A 21,768-nucleotide genomic window follows, 5' to 3' on the forward strand; every position below is an offset into this window, starting at 1 on the left:
CATATGTGGAACATAAGCAATAGTACAGAGGACCATAGGGGAAGGGAGGGAAATCTGAAGGGGGGGAAAGCAGAGAGCGAGACAAACCATGAGAGACTCAGCCATCAAAAATAATGAAATCTTGCCATTTGCAATGATGTGGTTGGAGCTAGAGAGTATTATGCTAAGTGAAATAATTCAGTCAGAGGAAGACAAATACCATATGATTTCACTCATTTGTGAAATTTAAGAAACAAAACAGATGAACATAAGGGGAAGAAAAAGAAAGAGAGGGAGGCAAACCATAAAAGAGACAGAACAAACTGAGGGTTACTTGAGGGGATGTGGGAGTGGGCTGGGTTAAATGAGTGATGGGCATTAAGGAAGGCACTTGTTGTGATGAGCACTGGGTGTTATATATAAGTGATGAATCACTAAATTCTCTTCCTGAAACTAGTATTACACTATATGTTAACTAACTAGAATTTTTTTTTAATATTTTATTATTTATTTGACAGAGAGAGACACAGTGAGAGAGGGAACACAAGCAGGGGGAGTGGGAGAGGGAGAAACGGGCTTCCCGCGGAGCAGGGAGCCTGATGCGGGGCTCGATCCCAGGACCCTGGGATCATGACCTGAGCCGAAGGCAGACGCTTAATGACTGAGCCACCCAGGCACTCCAACTAACTAGAATTTAGATAAAAACTTGAAACATTTAAAAAGAGACATGATTGAAAGAACTTTCTCTACAAATCCACAAGATTATTTAAAAACAAGAACTTACAGAAATATGTCTTAACTATCTCATTAGGTATTAAATGCTACACACTATCTTAAAGTAAAAATACTAAGCTCAAATTTTTAAATAATCATAACTTAGTCCAATTTTATGTTTTAGTCAAGTCAATTCAAGTTAAAAAGAGAATAAAAAAGGGAAGGAGTGCCAATTCAAACATCAAACTGCACTGAGTGAAAATAAATCAGTAAAAAAAGGAACAAATTAGCTAGTATAAATATATATATTTTTATTTGCTTGAAAATGGTTTGGTAATAACAAGTGTTTTACATCTATGATTTTTCACAAGTTTGCTGCATTGATAAAAAAAAGTATTCTTTGAAAAAACAACTCAGTTTTAAGAAACCAAACTTACCCCACAAAGAACCACAGCAGATTTCAGAAGTGAATTCCTTTTCATACATGTGGATTAGTGGTTTTTTACATGCAGGAGACACATATAGTGGGTTAACATTGACTTCAGAGGGTCGCTTAGGTGATTTCTCAGGTGCTTCCACTAATCCAGCATACACTGTGAAGAAGTAAGGGGAAGATACTCAGAGAATTTACTAGTGTATATACCATATGTGATTGAATGTTTTCACAAATAAGACACAGCCTAGAAAAGTTTCTTCCCTTTATTGAATTTTCTTTTTCCTGGAGGTATCATTTCTATTAACTCCTAAACCATCAGATAACACAAATCATGATGGTTAAAATACATTTCTGAATATGAATGTATTTCAGGTTATCATGATTAGATTGCCAAAGAAAATCCAGATGAGGGACTCAGTTACTCAATTGTAGTTTAAATTTAGGTGTCATAAAGACTCAGTGAGGAGTATATTTTTTAAAGCATGTATCCATCTGAATTTATGTTAACTGAATATCAGAATGATTTCATTCTTTTCAGACCATGAACCAGTGGTCAAACGCTGTAATGTGTGAATAGACTGCAGCATTTGGAGATTATATTAAACACACTTACAGATGGCACTGCCAAAGTCAGCATTTGCAGCCCTCCCAGAACCACTGGAGGGAGATGAGTGGCTGGCAGAAAAACCTGATTGTGCTGATGCTTCTGATATGTCCATGCTGTCATTCTCGTCATCAGGTGCTGCTGGTGCAGGGCCTAAGGCAATGGCATTTGAGGCCTCGCTTCTACCACTAGGCTCCTAATAGAAGATCGAAAATCAATTTTGACTTTATTCGGAGATTAACTGTGAAATAAATATAATATGCCTAGAAGTCATTTGAAAAAGAGAATGCAAAATCTGTAGCATCTATAATTCTTCATCCTTTTAAAATCCACATTTATCAGAAGAATTCAACAATGTTATCAGAAAAGAAAGAACTAATTTAAATTGAGACAACTGATGTCAGAGGAAAAATTTAAGGAGCTTAAAATCCCTAGCTGTGCGATTTGGGGCCTAATATTAGTGGAATTTTTATTATATACTAGGTATACTGCTAGTTATTTTATTTATATACTACTGCAAATCCTTAACAACAACCCAAAAAGTAAGTATAATTATCTCCATTTTACTTATGAGGAAACAAAAGCTTAGCAAAGTTAAATAATTTATTCAAATCATAGAGATAAAGTAGGGGAACCAGAGTTTGAAGCCAAAGTCTGATTCCAAAGCTTATGTTGAGCTATGCTATGCTAAACAGCCACTTGAAAAAAATAAAAAAGCACCAGAGTTGGGGGTATCAATTTTACTTTGTCAAATGACAAAGCTAGTGATGGAAAATCAACCAACACAAATTCAAGGGTGTGACCATGCCTCACTGAAAATCTAGTTGGCTTCCATTAACTTACATAGAAGAAACTCAAGGATAAAAGCCACAAAATGTGACAGAATTTACATGGAATGCCATATCCTATGGAAAAACATGCCAACTGTTTTTGGTAAGCTTGTCTGTTGATAAGCATTTTTTTGCATCAAGTGATTCTTGGCATTGAGAGAGCTGTGCTGCCCTGTCAAAGACTTGTTTTTATGACCTTTCCAACCACAAGTGTTGTATGGCAACATATCCTTTCAAATTAAAGTGAAAGGACTGTCTACTCATTCTGTAAATGTCAAAAACATTCCTTGAAATAATTGGAGATACCCGGGGGAGCTATGAAAACTATGATGGGACATCCTGTTTTAATGTCTTTAATTAAGATAGGTAAGTAGGGAGGGAGGGAGAGAGAAAGAGAGAAAGAGAAAGAGAGAGAGAGAGACTTTCCCAATCATACTACTTTCCCATTGGAAACTATCTAGGAAGTTTCCTTCCTTCATTGATTTCTTCCATAATTATTGTGTCTATCATAAACCAAGTCCTAGGTTGGGTCCTGGGATTGGGTGAGTGGGTAGAGAAAAGTAATCAAGAATGGATTAAACAGAGTTCCAGCCTTTTAAGAGTTCACAATCTAGTATGGCAGAAAAGCAAGTCAACAACCAAATACTATGTCACAAGTACTAAAATGAAACTATAGGCAAAATTCTTGCAAACACAGAGGGAGGGGTATATAATTCCATCTTGAAAAGTCAAAGATGATATATGAGTTGGATCATGAGAATGACTAATTAACCAAGTAGAGAAGATGTGAGGGGGCAGCCTTATAGACAGAGGGAACAGCTTGCACAAGGGCACTAATTCATGAAGGAGCATGGCATCTTGTAAGCCAGTTTGTGTGATAGGACAACAGGCTGGGAAAGTAAATTGGAATGATCTTTCCTCTGTCTGGAATCTCACCTGTGTTTTCAGATATCCAAATACTCCCTATTTGTCAAGAATTAGTTCAAATACCAGATGCTCCAGGAAATCTTCTCTGATCATTCTTACTGATCTAGCATCTGCGAAACTATTTGAGTATTTTTTAAATTTTTTATTATGTTCATTTAGCCCACATATAGTACATCATTAGTTTTTGATGTAATGCTCAATGATTCATTAGTTGCATATAACTCCCAGGGCTCATCACAACACATGCCCTCCTTAATACCCATCACCTGGTTACCCACCCCCACGCCCCTCCCTTCTGTAATCCTCAGTTTGGTTCCCAGAGTCCAGAGTCTTTCATGGTTTGTCTCCCTCTCTGATTTCTTCCCATTCAGTTTTCCCTCCCTTCCCCTGTGGTCCTCCACACTATTCCTTATGTTCCACATATCAGTGAAACCATATGATAATTGTCTTTCTCTGCTTGACTCATTTCACTTAGCATAATCCCCTCCAGTTCCATCCATGTTGATGCAAATGGTGGGTATTCATCCTTTCTGATGGCTGAGTCATATTCCATTGTATTAATGAACCACATCTTCTTTATCCATTCATCTTTTGAAGGGCATCTCAGCTCCTTCTACACTTTGAATATAAGCAAGACGTCAGAGATAGGCTTCAGAGTAGCAGTCATGAAGTCAATAGCTAGGCTTGAAAAAAGCATTAATGACAATATCGAAATCTCTAAGGGCAGAAATGAGATCTAATCAGGCTGAACTTAAAAATGCTATGAATGAGATGCAGTCTAAACTGGATACTATTTGAGTATTTTTAAATGTATTTATAAAGTCAGTGATGTTTTGTGAATGATAAAGTCATTGCTTAACACAATACATTACTTACATTTAAATTGTATGTGTTAATAGTTCCTCAAAAAGATAAAACAGAATCTAACAATTCCACTCTAGCAATTCTACATCTAGGAATTCTACTCCTGGGTAGATAGCCCAAATGATTAAAAACAGGCACTCCAACAACAGATAGTTATATACCAATGTTTACAGCAGCATTATTCATGATAACCAAAAGGTGAAAACCACCCAAGTGTCCATCAACAGATGAATGGATAAACAAAATGTGATATATTCATACAATAGAATATTATTCAGCATTAAAAAGGAAGAAAATTCTGATACATGCTACAACATGGATGAACCTTGAAAATATTATGCTAAGTGAAATAAACCAGACACAAAAGGACAAATATTGTATGATTGTCTTATATAAGGTACTTAGAAAGTAGAATAGATGTTCCTTGGGCCAGGTAGGAGGGATAATAGGAAGTTAATTATTTAATTGTTTAGGATGATGAAAAAGCTCTAGAAATGAACAGTAATAATGGTTGTACAACATTGTGAATGTACTTAATATTACTGAATTATACACTTAAAATAGTTAAGATGGAAAATTCTGTTAGTAAATTTTACCACAATGATAACTTCCCAGAAAAAAAAAAAATTGTATATGTTAAGAGACACTATCCCAAATTTGTGATCTGAGTAATAAGGGTGAACAAAAAAAACGTATTTTTGTCCCTGGAAGTAAATAGGAACCATCCAAATGAGAAGTAAAGATCTACAGCTATAAATTAAAATGTTGGGGCGCCTGGGTGGCTCAGTCGTTAAGCGTCTGCCTTCGGCTCGGGTCATGATCACAGGGTCCTGGGATCGAGCCCCGCATCGGGCTCCCTGCTCCGCGGGAAGCCTGCTTCTCCCTCTCCCACTCCCCCTGCTTGTGTTCCCTCTCTAGCTGTCTCTCTCTCTCTCTCTGTCAAATAAATAAATAAAAAATCTTAAAAAAAATATTTAAATTAAAATGTTTAAGGCTTTGGGTTAGAAGTTAAAATAATATTTGGAATGACTGGAAATGTGATATATCACATGAAAAAACAAATTTACAAGGAGAGGAATTCATTCTCCTTTTCAAATGGTGCATTACCTCCTGTTGATGTTCAAAGTCCTGGGATGTCGGTCTCTCCAATCTTTGACCATCAGTCTCTGAGCAATTTTCTCCTCCACTGATTTGAAGGGCTCCGCTTTCTTCATTGGTTCCACTGATTCCCTTACCTCCATTTACTTCCTTAACTCTTCTTCCATTGCCTATATTGGCTCCAAGTTCTTCATTGTCTCCACTGACTGCACTGCCCCCACTGGCTACACTTTCTCCATGGCCTCTACTGACTCTCTGACTTCCATAGCTGCTGCAGGTTTCTTCTCCACCATCACTTCCATCTCTACTATCTTGCTTGCAGCTTCCATCTCTGCCATAGCTTGGTCTGATAACAAGATCCAATTAATGATAGAAAGCCACTGAACAAAAACACATTTGAAAGTCAGCAAATAAAACAGAATTAGGATGTATCTGATACATATATACTATCTCTAGAAATGTTTTTGCTCTATGTGAACAATACTGGTATGATATGGACAAGAAAAATACCCCTATATCTTGTCAATCTTAAATACTGAATCAACATCATAAGCCACCATCAATTCCCTGACTGCACATGGATGGCAGATGGAAGAGAACTTGCATCCTTTATTAGGAACATGTGTTAGGTTAGCAGCAAAAATATGTTTTGTTTTGGAGGGGGTTTGCTTAAATAATAGACTACATGTATTAGCAACTTCACAGCCACATAAATGATTAAGCCCATATTTTTGGCACAGCCACAACATAACTGAATAATTGTTTTTGCAATATATTTAATTTCTGTTAATTTTAACACATGCCTTGATTTTCTAACATGTGTATTGACTACTTTGCTAAAGAATCCTATTGATTTTTCTATTACTACCACCAGGAAATTCAGCAATATATATCTCATTAGGCTAAGATAGTCATTTATTTAGTTGCTGAGAACACCAACCTTACCAAATGTCACAATGGTATTTTGCATAAGAGACAACATATCCAGGTACCTATGATAATCCTAAAAGCAAATTTATTTGACAATGGAATTCCTGGTAGATTTTTTTAGTTGGCAAAAAAGAAAAAATTTTGAATAATTTGTAGTCGATTCTGCCATGTATATCCTCCCAATAACATTTGAAAATTAACAAAAAAATATGGATTTCAATATTATAAAGCAAACAATTCTCCCTCTGTTAATCATTTTTCTACTAATGTAAACATTTACTATATTAACTAATCTTCTTTGAGAACAGTTTGAATACAAATCATGAACATATGTAAATAAGAACACACTGGCTTGTTTAAAGCAGGAGAAAGGAACTATATATATAGCAAACAACTGGTGGCATGCCGAAAATATCACTTCACTAAATATTACCACTTTTGGCAGCTGCTATGTAAGAAGATAAAATTGAATGAGTACTGAATTTAGTTACAGCAGTTTGCAGAATTCCAAAAATAATGCTGTTAGTACATTTCAGCCCAAAATTATCAAGTAAAAATCAAGGTTGCAATTCATTTTTCTCAGCGAATCTGGAGATTCTGTTTGCAAATATCAGGACTTCCTCTTACAGTTATTAAGTAGCACACTATTTGTCACCTCATTTCATATACTCACTGTGGTTTTAGAGGGTAAAATGATTCAGTAGCATTAATTGTAATAGAAACATCAACAATTGTAGTTATAAAGAACTTAATACTTGAATACTAATAAAATATAGTATACAAAAATGCAAAATTAGGTGTTTTGCATTAAAATAATTTAAAATCTATTATTGAAAATCAACCATTTACTAATATGCAAGTGCAATGCATTCACCCTCTTGGTAATAAAATTTGAAGGTAAAACTAAGATGCAAATAGTTCTGAAATTCTAAAACTTTGGTAGTGCAAATAATATAGAAAAACCAACCTTGGCCAACAAGGAGCATCATCATGATTATTGTCTTTGTCATCAATAGCTTCATCATTGTCATTATCATCATGGTCTTCACCAACATTATTAGCCTTATCAACCTTGTTATCCAAGTCATCATTGCCATTGTCATGGTCATAGGTATCCTCATAAGCATCATTAGAATCATCATCATCACCATCAGTATCAGCACCAGTATCATAGAGTTCAACATAATCACCATCCTCTTCAGGTGGCTGAATGACAGGTGCAGGAGTTAACCAATCATTCCGGAAGATTTCAGAGAGTGCATTATAGCCTACCCATTCATTTGTCAAGTAAACAGGGGGTGATATTTTTCCTACTTTAAATCCATCTGGAACCTGTGTGCACAAGAAAGGTTAATGTAGTCTCCAGTAGCCTTTCATTTTCTTCTAGATTGGAAAGTTTCCAAGCTGACAATATTTTAAAATATATTTTCGATTGAAATGAAGATTTTTACTCACTATAAAGCAACATTTTTGTGAGGATGAGATGCCAAAACCCAAACTTCAGGCTATGATAATCAATGGCCTTTCTGGCTCACACAGGGCAAAATTTACTTTTTTATTACCCCTACTTTTCTGCTGAGGAGTGGACATTTAGTTTTGATGACAGAGAGTAGAACAGATTATTTGATGTTCTATAGAAGATATAGTTATTTTTTCCTTTCATTTTATTCTCTGATATTAGGATTACCACATAGCTCTTAAAATTGATATATTAATTTCCCAACTCAGTTTTGTACACAGGTTGTTTCACAGTAGATCAAACACTTCTAAGAAACAAATTAATATAAATCCACCTTTAAGTGTCGTATAAGCAACCTTTAGGCAATCTGAAAGAGATGTGTATGTGGTAGGTAGGAATAATTACAAAAATAAAATGGAATGACCTGAAAGTACACTGCAAAAACAACTGGAAAGAGGGGTGGGAGGTTGGGTTAGCCTGGTGATGGGTATTAAAGAGGGCACGTTCTGCATGGAGCACTGGGTGTTACACGCAAATAATGAATCATGGAACACTACATCAAAAACTAAAGATGTAATGTATGGTGATTAACATAACATAATAATAAAAATTATCTCCATTGTACTATAAAAAAACAATTGGAAGAATGTTTATGCTATCAGAGGATATTTTATTTCTTCCCAAATGTTTTATTTTTATGCATTGTTATCATCCAAGAAATTATATTAGACAAAAAGTGAACATCTAGCTTCTACTCCTTGATTTGAGATTAGCTTCTACAAAGACCTTTTTATCACTCCTCTCTGAATATATTATTTTTTTAATTTATTTAATTTTATTATGTTATGTTAGTCACCAATAATATATTCTGATAAAAGAATGTGCATATAAAATATTTTCTGATCAATTCAATGTTTCTCCATTTCAAACTTAATTTCTAGATTTCATATTCTGCATACTCACATAGCAATGAAAATATATCTTTGAAAGATTAATTAAAAAACTAAACACTTTGACCTTTCCCTTAAGTGAAGATGAAAATATGTAAGTCTAAAGACATTTTCAAAAAACAGATAAATGTGTTAAGAGTTAAGATGGAAACCTACGTGGACATCAACCAGCAATTTCTGATCAATAGTGGAATAAGGCGGTGATGACTGGGACCTCCTCCAGGTCACAGGACTCTGTTCCTCAGAAGAAGATTCTGTGGAATGACAAAAAGACATTAGTTACAATGATGATCGCAGCCATTGCCTTCACTTTTATAGTGTACCAGTTCAATACCTTGGTATTTTTCTTGTAGCCTTTTTCCATTCAGGAAATATCACCTGATAAATTCTCATGGGGCCAGGATCCTAGATTCTGTTTGCAGGGGTAGTGATAGGCTCAAGGTTTGTCTGTAGATCTACATGGCTTTTCTGTTTTCAATATTAAGTGTACACTTGCTAAATATTTCTCTCTATCTGTGTGAAGAGATACCCAGTAAGACTGGTAGACAGTTTCATTTAAAAAAATATGTATCAAGAATAGGGAAAGCTGGGTGGTATCACTGGCCTCCAATATTAACCAGTAGAAAAAGAGCCCAACAGTGTATTAGAATATGATAGATTAGACAAAATTCTCAAGAGGAAAGTTGACCCTGCAATCTTATTCCCCCAATTTCCACTCAATGATATATCCCGAAGTATTTCAATACAGTTGAAAAGCAAACAACTGAAAAGAGACAAAACTTAACCCTTTTTATAAAGCTGGGAATCTTTCTATAGTGATGTTGTGCACTAGAACTTTTTGCAGTAACAGAAATGTTCTGTATCTGATGTCTAATACAGTAGCCAGCCAGTAGTCGCACATGGCTAATGAGCATTTGTAATATTGCCAGTATGCCTGAGGGGTTGACATTTTAAGTTTAGTTTTTTTTTTTATTATGTTATGTTAATCACCATACATGACATCATTAGTTTTTGATGTAGTGTTCCATGATTCATTGTTTGCGTATAACACCCAGGGCTCCATTCAGTACGTGCCCTCTTTAATACCTATCACCAGGCTAACGCATCCTCCCACCCCCCTCCCCTCTAGAACCCTCACTTTGTTTCTCAGTGTCCATAGTCTCTCATGGTTCATCTCCCCCTCCAATTCCCCCCCCCCTTTATTTTTCCCTTCCTGCTATATTCTTTTTTTTTTTTTTTAACATATAATGTATTATTTGTTTCAGAGGTACAGGTCTGTGATTCAACAGTCTTACACAATTCACAGCGCTCACCATAGCACATACCCTCCCCAATGTGTATCACCCAGCCACCCCATCCCTCCCACTCCCCACCACTCCAGCAACCCTCAGTTTGTTTCCTGAGATTAAGAATTCCTCATACCAGTGAGGTCATATGATACATGTCTTTCTCTGATTGACTTATTTCGCTCAGCATAATACCCTCCAGTTCCATCCACATCTTTGCAAATGGCAAGATTCCATTCCTTTTGATGGCTGCATAATATTCCATTGTGTATATATACCACATCTTCTTGATCCATTCATCTGTCGATGGACATCTTGGCTCTTTCCATAGTTTGACTACTGTGGACATTGCTGTTATAAACATCGGGGTGCACATACCCCTTCAGATCCCTGCATTTGTATCTTTGGGGTAAATACCCAGTAGTGCAATTGCTGGGTCGTAGGGTAGCTCTATTTTCAACTTTTGAGGAACCTCCATACTGTTTTCCAGAGTGGCTGCACCAGCTTGCATTCCCACCAACAGTTTAGTTTTAATTTGGCTAGTTGCTATCACAATGAGCAGTTTAATTCCATAGTGTAAATATTTCCACTTAAAATCCAAATTTAGGGGCCCCTGGCTGGCTCAGTTTGTAGAACATACAACTCTTGATCTTGGGGTTGTGAGTTCAAGCCCCACATTGGATGTAGAGATTACTTAAAAATTAAAAAAATATATTTTAAAAATGCAAATGTATCTGGACTAAAAGTGTGGATTTTTTATATTAAGATTTATGGTACAGTAACACCTGTGGTTAAAATTCAGTGATAATATTTAGGCTCAAAAATCAGTAGATCTGGCTGAGTATACTTAGAAAAAGCTTTACCAAGGGGCACTTACATCCTTGCTTATTTTTTTTTATGTGCTTGGATTTTAAAGATAAATAATCCTATCCCCTTTTTATTTGCAACTGTGCTATATAAAGCCAAGGTGTAGACCCTGCAACTCCCAAAATCATGTATTTACAAACACTGCTATCTTTTGAGTATATTATCTGGAACACATTCTACAATTTGTGTCTGCATCTTCCGGCATTTTACTTTTGCAGTTTATTATCTTTCTTCAGAAAACCATTTTTTTCTCAAGTCCCTGTGTATGTTGTTAGGCTAAATAAGAAGTTTGGGTGAGTGTTTGAGATTTTGAGGCAAATTTGTAGTAAGGTGCTCTGATTTCCTGCATAATAAAGTATGTAATTTCATGGGAACTGCAAATAGTCTAGGTGGTACACACAATAAAATAATATAATTTTAGAGCTGAAAAGAACTTCAGCTATCATCTACATAGAAGCTATCCCCTTCTCACCCCGCTCCTAACCAATGTTCATGACTGCTTTGGGACCTAATCTAGAATTTCCTTATTTCAGAAAAGGCAGTACGAATAAACCTTAAATTTTTAGGTGTTTGCCCACTATTAGTAAAATTAGCCCTAGCCAAACCAGAAAGGTTCTGGGGAAAATATTCTTAAAGTTACTTTTGATTCAGGTTTATTTTATTTCTCACAAGATAATATTTCTTCACGAGAGGACACTATTAAAAGAATTCTACCATTATCTGAGTCTCCTAAGAAGAACGGGGTTTTTAAGTTCAGGTCTTTGAAATATTTGATTTTGATAGAGTATACCTATATATCTTTTTTTCATTATGTTATGTTAATCACCATACATTACATCATTAGTTTTTGATGTAGTGTTCCATGATTCATTGTTTGCGCATAACACCCAGGGCTCCATGCAGTACGTGCCCTCTTTATTATTAACATTTTAATAAAATCTATGTTCTACATTTTTACAGATGACTTGAGAACTCATTCAGGCGTTTTGCCCTTGCAGAATTTACTTGGGTTGCTTAAAAGTACACAATGCCAGATTTTACAATCTAAGGCCTAACTTTTGGCTTTGTTTATTTCAATATTTCAAAAATCTATAATTCATTTAAACTCTCAAAAGTATATCATAAGATAAAACACTTGTTTTGAAATTCATATCACAAATTGTGAAGTTATTTTCTATGATTTTATTACTTTTTCATATATTTGAGTAAAAACATCAATTTGTAACATCTAGGGAAGTTTATGAAATACTGTGTATATTTTACTTTGAGGTGGTGAAATAAATGGATAAATAAAACACATGCCCACAACTACTCCATCTAATATTTCAATATTTTAAGGATTGTCTATAAATTTTAGCCTATTAGAAAGGCCTCTTCCAAGTTCCTTTCTCATATTTTTCACACATGGTACAGAAACCAAAGTTGACATCCCCACCTCCCCAGACACATTTCTAACTACTACACAACTTAAAGAAAATAACTTTAGAAAAATTAATTTCCATTTCGCAAAAGTCACCACTGACCACCCAATTGCCAAATTCAGTGGCCTCTTGGTCTTAATTCTATGTGGCTTCCCTAACACTTTTGATTCATTACTTCTTAAAGTTCTTTCTTCACTTCTGCAATATAAACTGTTAAACATTAGCTCTGTGTTTTGGCTGTTTAAACTCTGTGCTTTGAATCACCTGATGCTGCTGGGCAATTCTGAGGATTTTGCGAACTCCTTTGTCTGATGTCAATGGGCTTCTGAGCTTGTTCCAAAACAGACCGCTGAGGAACACTAAATGAAAAGACAGAAAAGCATATGCCATGTCCTAATATTCATAAAAGGAATAGACAGCTCAAAATCAAGACCAACAAAAAAGTTTTAGGTATAGGGTATATATCAAACTAAAAAGAAGTAGAGCTTAATTAATATTTTCAAATTTCCATTTTTCTTCAAATGTGCTATTTTATCTAGAACAGAGAAACAATTTCCAAAATATAAATAAAGTGTTTCCATATAGTATACGTTTCCTTCACATATCATATTTAATTTCTAAAAATTCAATAACGTTTCTTTAAGGTAATATTCAGACATTATTATATACCTAGTAATACAGTAATAAGCATAATAGTCTATGTGAGGATTTTAACAAGATAAGAAGCTGTTACTGTTACATCAAATATTCCACTATTATCATCCTGATTTGGCATTTGCATTTTTTAATATCCTATTCCTGATTTAGATAGATGGACATACAAATAGAACAGTTTAATTTTTAATATTCAAATTCAGGGAATATTTAGAAAGCTATTTTGGACTGGTGCTGCTGAATTCTATGTCACTTTGGAATTTCTATATAGGAAGGGCTTTGGTTATTGATCTAAGTCTAGAACAGAGAAGAGTCTTTTCTATGACCCTAAATTTCAGGAAAGACTTAAGATAATATATTTGCTATTCATAAATTCAAAAATCTTTTTATAATTGGAATAGCCAATTCTAATTTAACAGCAATATTAATTTTTTTAAGATTTTATTTATTTTTTAGAGAGTGAGCGAGAGAGAAACAGCATGAGAGGGGAGAAGCAGGCTCCCCGCTGAGCGGGGAGCCCGATGTGGGACTCGATCCCAGGACCCTGGGATCATGACTTGAGCCGAAGGCAGATGCTTAACCATCTGAGCCACTCAGGAGCCCAGCAATATTAATTTTTATGTATTGGATTTTATTAAAGACATATCCCACAATACCAAAAAGATGCATAAAATTAAGCAGTTTTCTCGCTTTATGGTCAGAAGGTCCATGACACCTTATTCACTGAATGCAGAGAAAGCAAAAGTTCCTAATCTTGCTTTCTAATTTTCTAAGATTTTTGCACACAAGTTAAATCTAAAAGACGTAAATATATGGGGCTTTAAATAATAATGAAGTAGTAATATACATACTACATACCATCAACTCTATGCAGTCTGACCATACTGTCCAGTATCTTGAATATAGCAGGTGCTCAATAAATATTTAGTGAATGACTGAGTGAATGAATATAGGCTAAATTCTCTCCATTATAATCTGAAGTTGGAAGGGGTATGATTTTCAAGGAAAATCTATATTAAAATTTAGCTTTCAGGGGCACCTGGGTGGCACAGTCAGTTAAGTGTCCAACTCTTGGTTTTGGCCCAGGTTGTGATCTCAGGATTGTGAGACTGAGCCCCACGTCAGGCTCTGTGCTCAGCATGGAGTCTGCTTCAGATTCTCTCTCCCTCTGCCTCTGCCTCTCCTGCTTGTGCTCTTTCTCTCTCTCTAAAATAAATCTTTAAATAAATAAATAAATTTATTTAGCTTTCAAATATAACACTTTGCACATAACATCTAAAATATGAAATATGATCTTTGAAAATTACTGAAGATCACCAATATTACAGAGATAAAAATATAGTTATCAGGATAAAATATCATTGATAGAATACTGAGTTTTATATTTGATTTTTCCCATAGGTCATTTCAAGCTTGCCCATTCCATAGCATTAGCTTCTGAAGTTAGGAATTGTGTGTGTATTTTAACATGTAGTACAAGTACATGATATTCATGATGTACTACATGATAAAATGTATAACTGAAGTACATGATACATATGAAGTTTCACATCTTTTTATTATAAAGTACCAACTGAAATCTTTAAAAAAATTCATTGACATTTCTTTTATTAAATTGTGGATCTTATCAGCAAATTATTAAACTAAGTGATACTGAGACTACAGTAGGTCCAAATATGAAAGATCTAGTTAATGAATTACTGCAGTTAACGTTTTAAATACAGGCTGACAGTATCACTAGTGATGATGTTTTCATTAATATTTTAGTTTTCACTTTACACAAAACTTAGTGTCAAATAAATATGCTTTAATGTTCCATGTAATAGTAAATCGTGAGTAATTTGAAAATAGTAATCAGAGAAACATACTTTGAAGAGAACTTGACATGGTGTTCACAATCCTGATTGTAAGGCACTGAAGTAGATCTTTCTTGGACCTTAAAGACAATGAAATACTTTGGTAAAATTTTTTATCATAAATTCTTTTGAAGTATTAATTCATGGGAAAAATTCCTTTCTTCATATAAAGATAGTTTACTAAAAATCCAACTTATAAAATCTGATTTTCATAACTAGATTGTATTTTCATAATTACTTATAGAATAACATTAGAACTGCTTAACCATAATTTCTCATGGTATCCTTGAATTTTAGTATAATAACAGATTCTGGAGATTATATAATCAAACACTCTAATTTTATTTTTGAGGAATCTGTACCTCAGAGAGGAAAAATCACTTTTCTAAGAATTTTACATCAAGTTAAAGAATATTTATAATCAGAATGTAGGTCCCTCAACTGCTAATTTAATGCTTTCTATGTTTTCATATTACTTTTATACCAAGTCCAAATTTCTCAGAATTTAAGCTCAAACTTCTATTCACTTACCCTTTAAGCTAACCTTAGATTTTCAAAAGTTGTAACACACATACAACACATCATTAAAATCTCTCAAGTGTCAAAAGCGTCCCACCTTCAAGAAAGTATGTTTTTTCATTTTACAATTGGGCTGTAATGTCATAATCAGTGTTCCAATACTTTTTCAATTCTAAATGAATTAATTTGGTTTCTATTAATTATTCATTCATCTAATATAGAAAAATACTTAAGATCACATAAAATGAGCCAGCATCCGTCAGTGGGGCAGATTTATTTTCTGCCAACATTAGTAGATAGGACCATGTAGTATTGGCTTGCCTCATTTAGTTTTATATCATTAGGTTTCTACTTAAAATAGCTTTTAGCTAACCAAAAAATAGGCTATTCTGACATTCAATGAGGCAGTCACAGTAGATTCTTTAGAAAGAAAAACTAAACATGTTACATTTTTAAAAAATCTAGCATTTTCATGTGATAAAGTCACTCTATAGTTTCTAGAAACTACACTAACCTTACTACACTGTTTCTATGTAGTGACTTATTAAGGTTGTCTTTAAACTCTAACAGACAGATGGGTAAGAAACAAAAAATGTTGTTAATTGTTCACATGTTTTGCAAATGAGCGCTTCCAAATGTAACCAGATGTTTGGCAGTATGCATGATAAGCATCTGACTTTTTCCACATTTGATTCAGATACCTGGCATCATATTGACCCCGTCTAGGCCTCTTGGTTTATGAAACTGGTCTCAGAAAGTTTATTGACATTAGTAAACCAGAGACCAGGATTACTCAGAAAAGATAAAGGCCAAAAATAAGAAAAGCTAATACCTGATATGAATTGTCTGTATTTGGTCCAAAAAATGTGAAGATGATTAGTAAGAATAGTATATATAAGGCAAATGATGCATTCTAAACCAATCAGACACAACTCATTATATTTCCTGCTTAAAAACATATGTTTAAGGTAATAATTATTCTCTGAGAGTAGGAGGAAAGTCATAATTTAATAAGGCAGAGAGAGAGACATAAGGCCTCTTGTAATTAAATAATACAATCCAGCTTATGTTCCTTCTGCCAGTGGTTAGTATTTATAAAGCAATACTCTGCTATTTACTTCAGAGGACTGCTAGTATCAGAAGTAACATGTTTAAAAAAGGATAATTGTCCATGAAAGAAATCATAGTGGCCTACTCTGAAGCAACTAGAAGAAAGAAATATAGTGATCTAGGGCCCTTGTGCTGATTAAGGACAACAATGAGACTCTGACCCACTATTAGTAAGGCAAGAATTTCTGAATTCTTCATCCAGCAACCTGCTCATCCTTAGTGACCAAAAAATTTTTAGATGGCTAGCTGTTATGAATGCTGGCTATGATGATAATACCTTGTCCACATGGGAATTGAAACTGCAACTTGGGCCTCACCAATACCCTAAGCTAAATGCTGTTAATATAGTCGTGAAAACAGAAGTCAACCTAGACATGAGGACTGACTTGATTATTCATATAAATGTAAAAAAATAAATCACATATTAAATGACCCAAATCCTGTCATAAACTACATCCTAGAACAATCAAGGGAAAAGGTATGTGTGATTGTGTTACATGCTGAACTACCCAAGGTTTTATTGGCAATATTTTTACTTAAAAGAATGACTGACAAGACAAACTATGATTATTCAACTTGGGTATCTGGCAGGCATTTTATTTAAAATCAATGAAGTTAGCCTGTCAATTCAAGGAAAAAAACAACTGATGTTATTTGTTAGCAATGATAAAATTAAGCTTTGAAGTGAAAATTAAAATTTTAAATTTATTATCTGTCACCATGCACTTGACTTATCAATACTCAGTCATTTTTCTGATGAAATTGGTGACATTAACAAATGCTGTTTATTGATGTTGTATAATGAAATGTGTAAATATTTGGAAAGATCTACATACACATTGAACCAATGTTTTCCAACTGACCAATGTATGAAGATACAAAATTGTGCATGAGCAAAACATCTATTCATAGCATACAACAGAACAATGGATTTTAATATTTCTGAATATGCAAATTTCACTGATAGGGTTTTAAATTCCACTTCTGCAGTTTTGGTGTGTTATCAAAGAATATCCACAATTATCTGAAAAAGCTATGAAAATCCTCCCTTCCCAGCTACTTATATGTGAGAAGCCAGTTTCACTCATATACTTCAAACCAAATATATGGCAACAAATTGAATGCAGAAGCAGATATGAGAATCCAGTTGTTTTCCATTAAGTAAAATGGAAAATACTTATTTTTTATTAAAACTTTGTTTCTTATGTTCACCTGTAATATTTTTATTTACTTTTAAATGAATTAATAAATATTTAATGTTTTTATTTTAATTTCTAATTCATTAAATATTGAATGACACAATCCATATAAACAAAAGTTTTTTGGGGTCTTCTTTGTTTAGGAGTATAAAGATCCCCTGAGACCAAAAAGTTTAAGAACCACTGTTCTAGGCACTTATTAATGTCACAGCAACTCATACTGAGAAACTTACCTCATTTCCTTTAGGATTTGGAACGTATGGTTGCAATGGTTCTATTTGGACTTCAGCTTGAATTGAATGAAATACTTCATCATTGTCTGATGATTCATCTTCTTTGCCCTTTGAAACAAAAAGGATAATAAATATTTTAATTGTTGTTAAAATGCAAATGATAGGAGCAACTTTATCTTCACAATGTACAACTTAGAATAATTTTCAAATATTAAAATTGATTTAAACCAGTAGATTCTAATAGGTTTTGGTTCTGGATTCCCTTTAGAATCTGAGGAGATTCTAACTGCATATAGACACACATGTCTGCATATATTTTCAGGGGGATCTCTGAACACCTGCAGCTAATCTATTAGACCCAGGTTAAGAATATCTGGTTTAAAGCTTAACTCATAACCCCAGACTGTCACATTTAGTAGGCAATTATAACTAAGAAGTTCGGTCCTCCTGTGCAATGGAAGATCTATAATACAGCAGTGCAAATATTTCTCACTAACTGAGCTCTAGGAATTTGGGAAAGTTTCTGTTTTCACATTTAAGCCAATCAGTATTATTTCTTCAATTCACAGAGAGTAATGAAAATGAGTTTTCTTTTCTTTGGTTAGTTGAAGAATTCACATACATCTCTAAATGCTAACAAATTTTTAGGCAATTCAAAAGATCTATGACTTTGAGTTAGTATCAATTTTTTATATTTTTTATATATAAAATATCTTTTATATTTTATGTAAAATAAAATTTCATTTGGTCTTAACAGAGGGAAACATGAGCATGTACTAGCATGTTTTCTCTGCATATTTGATTCAGTAAAAATATCAGAAACTCTTACATTTGCAACTTTATCTTATAAAATTTATATATCTTTAAAAATCACATACAAAGATATGAATACCTGTACAAGATCCTAGAGTCATGGGATTGGTAAATACTATTTATTGACTTTTTCTTCCAGTTTAGAATGGCTTCTCACATGTACATTTAAAACACCAAATGACAATAAGTATGTGTCATGCTACCAACGCTATGAGTCTTGCAAGGATGCATACAAGTCTTTTTCATAAATGCAAAACCCATTAGATTTAATTGTTACTAGTCCTCATTGAAATTAGTCACTAGCATTTTAGATGCCTTAATTTCAAGCAAATATCACCATTCTAGACTCATACCTCCACTTCTCTATATGGCTTCTTTCTCTTCCTATCTCCCCCTTTATTGAGAGTAGACATCCATTTCCCCTTTTGGGCCTTTCTTCACTTGTTAAATATGTTAGGGAAATAACATTAGTTTAATTGGCTCAATGGACAAGCCAAAAGATTCACTTATCCAGACATTCAGAGAAGATACATTTATAATTACTACATTAATTATTATTAGATAACTTGATGTTGATACCAGGGTTTAATTTAGGATTCCTTTATGTAAATGGATGTTGTGAAGTATTAGAAAACAAGTGCTCTCCTAATCCTATTGACTTCATTAATTTGCTTATAAAGCCCACAAACCCTTCATTGTCAGATTAGATCTGCCAGATTGAATTCATCAACTCCAACCAAATTATATTCACTTATATTAGAGAATTTGAAAGAATGAGATTTTGGCTATTTGCAAATAAGATAAAGATATTAACATATTGCATTTCAAAAGAGTACAGAGATGAATTTGTAACTTGTGTCATGTTCTATGCAGAGATTTCATTGATTAATTATGTAAAACGGTGGAAAATTAGTGAGACAAGTCATACATATGGTAAATACAAAATGTTGTGGAAACTGCTTTTCTGTTTCATTTTAACCTTGATTTAAACATCCTGAAATTAAAAAAAAACAGTATAATTCACTTAAATAGCACAGTTCAGCATTCTATTGGAAGAAAGACAAATTAACTTAAGAGGTTGGGGAGCAAAACCAAAGTTGTTTTCTGTGTTTATTTTTAATGAGTTCTATTTGAAATTTGGAACTATGATAGTAATTTTCAAAGATCCAAAATAGTCATTTTAAATGTCCTTATGGTGTCCCTTTATTAGTTAATAATTAAAGCTATATCTCTACAAAGATATTAAGCAATTACCTGGATCATTCAAGCCAATTTTTCTTTTTCAAATTTAGTCATAATTATCTGTAAATTTTAAGATAATTTATTTGAAGTACAAATTATTAATCTTCTCTGGCACATAAGGAATATTTGTTTCATTTGGTCTTAACAGAGGGAAACATGAGCATGTATTAGCATGTTTTCTCTGCATATTTGATTCAGTAAAAATATCAGAAACTCTTACATTTGCAACTTGTCTCAATTCTTCCTCATGCTGATTAAAGATATCCTCCCATCTGCGCTGGCGCCTTCGCCTGCAGGCTTCTAAATCTGAGAGCTCAAACTCTTCAGGTCTCCTTGATAACTTTGCCCGGAACCTCTTTGGTGATAATCTTTTTGCCAATGCCTGCCTTAGACTAGAAACTTTCGATTTTTTCTTCTGTGCCTGTTCTGGTTGAGAGTAAAACATGTTTGAAGACAGGTTTTCCATCAAGGTTTGCAGTGGACCAAGTGGCTTTGAGTTATGTGAGTTTGGTGCTCGAAGTAAGTCTCTTGATAGTCCCTCTATCAGTTCTTGAACTGAGCCAACTGCCTGTGGGGGCTCTAGTGCCCAGGCCTGTGCTTGAAGTGACCCTTCAGTTTGCCCCTCTACTGGAATGAGTACCTGAGTATCCAAATGTAGTGGCAACAGCACATGGTGGTTCTGTGACAGTAGGGGCAGGAACACCTGGGCATGTACTCGTAATGCCTCAGGTTCCTCTGACTCATTCTCTGCCTGTGTAGGCTCAGCAGCCTGTTCCTGTACCTCTGGCTGTTCAGGTACCTGGTTCTGCTCCAGCTGCTGTTCAGGTACCTGGTTCTGCCTCTGCTGTTGTTCAGAGGCCTGACCCTGCCTTTGTTGTTGTTCAGGTACCTGATCTTGCCCCTGAAATTCCTCTGGTACCTGGTCCAGATCCTGTGGCTCTTCTGATGTCTGGGGCTGGGCCTGAGCAGCCTGAACCTGCTGCTCTTTTGGTACCTGGGCCTGTACCTGTAGAGGCTTAGGTGCCTTAACCTGAGCTTGTAGTGGCATGAGCATCCAGGCTGCCCTCCGTAGTCGTGGAGGTGCCTTAATCTGCATCTGTAGGGGCCTAGATGCCTTAGCCTTAACCTGAGCCTGTAGTGGCGTAAACACCCGAGCTGCCCCTTGTAGTCGCTGAGGTGCCTGGGCTTGCCCCTGTAGAGGCCTAGGTGCATTGTCCTGAGCCTGTAGTGGCATGAACACCTTGGCTGCTCCCTGTAGATGCTGAAGTGCCTGGACCTGTGGCTCTTCTCGATCAGGTAACCACCTTGGCTGAGAGGGTTCTCCATGCAGAACTCTAAGTGGTCTGCATCTACTGCTGGTTGGCAGTCTCAGAAGTTCATGAGTACAAGAAGGTCCTCTAGAAATAAACATACAAATGATTGCTATATAGTAATAATTGTCAGTGGAGTGAAGCCACTTGGGGAAAATGCCTTTATTTTAAAAAACGGAAATGTTGTGGGGCGCCTGGGTGGCTCAGATGGTTAGGCGTCTGCCTTCAGCTCGGGGCATGATCTCGGGGTCCTAGGATCGAGCCCCATATTGGGCTTCTGGCTCGGCGAGGAGTCTGCTTCTCCCTCTCCCTCCGCCTCTCTCCCCTGCTCATATTCCCTCTCTCTCTCTCTGTCACATGAATAAAAAAAAATTTAAAAAATAAATAAATAAATAAATAAATAAATAAATAAATAAATGGAAATTTTGTGCAATAAAGATACTTTCAGTAAATTTTTTTTGAATCAT

The 21,768-nt window shown here is 34.8% G+C and overlaps 1 protein-coding gene across 1 annotated transcript in view; it reads right to left on the reverse strand.

Annotated features, from left to right (window-relative positions):
• NRK (Nik related kinase) overlaps positions 1–21,768 on the reverse strand; it is a 139,902-nt gene that overhangs the window by 29,801 nt on the left and 88,333 nt on the right. Inside the window, exons 13-21 of the mRNA XM_035007360.1 lie at positions 20,212–21,388; positions 17,937–18,044; positions 14,888–14,955; positions 12,630–12,724; positions 8,948–9,045; positions 7,350–7,714; positions 5,462–5,798; positions 1,743–1,929; positions 1,131–1,286 (exon numbers count right to left, since the gene is read on the reverse strand). Coding sequence (XP_034863251.1) covers positions 1,131–1,286; positions 1,743–1,929; positions 5,462–5,798; positions 7,350–7,714; positions 8,948–9,045; positions 12,630–12,724; positions 14,888–14,955; positions 17,937–18,044; positions 20,212–21,388 — 2,591 coding nt within the window. The remainder of the gene's footprint in view (positions 1–1,130; positions 1,287–1,742; positions 1,930–5,461; positions 5,799–7,349; positions 7,715–8,947; positions 9,046–12,629; positions 12,725–14,887; positions 14,956–17,936; positions 18,045–20,211; positions 21,389–21,768) is intronic.

Source organism: Mirounga leonina, unplaced genomic scaffold (assembly GCF_011800145.1).
Source record: "Mirounga leonina isolate KUSES-001 unplaced genomic scaffold, KU_Mleo_1.0 Mir_101222, whole genome shotgun sequence".
Taxonomy (NCBI): Eukaryota; Metazoa; Chordata; class Mammalia; order Carnivora; family Phocidae; genus Mirounga; species Mirounga leonina.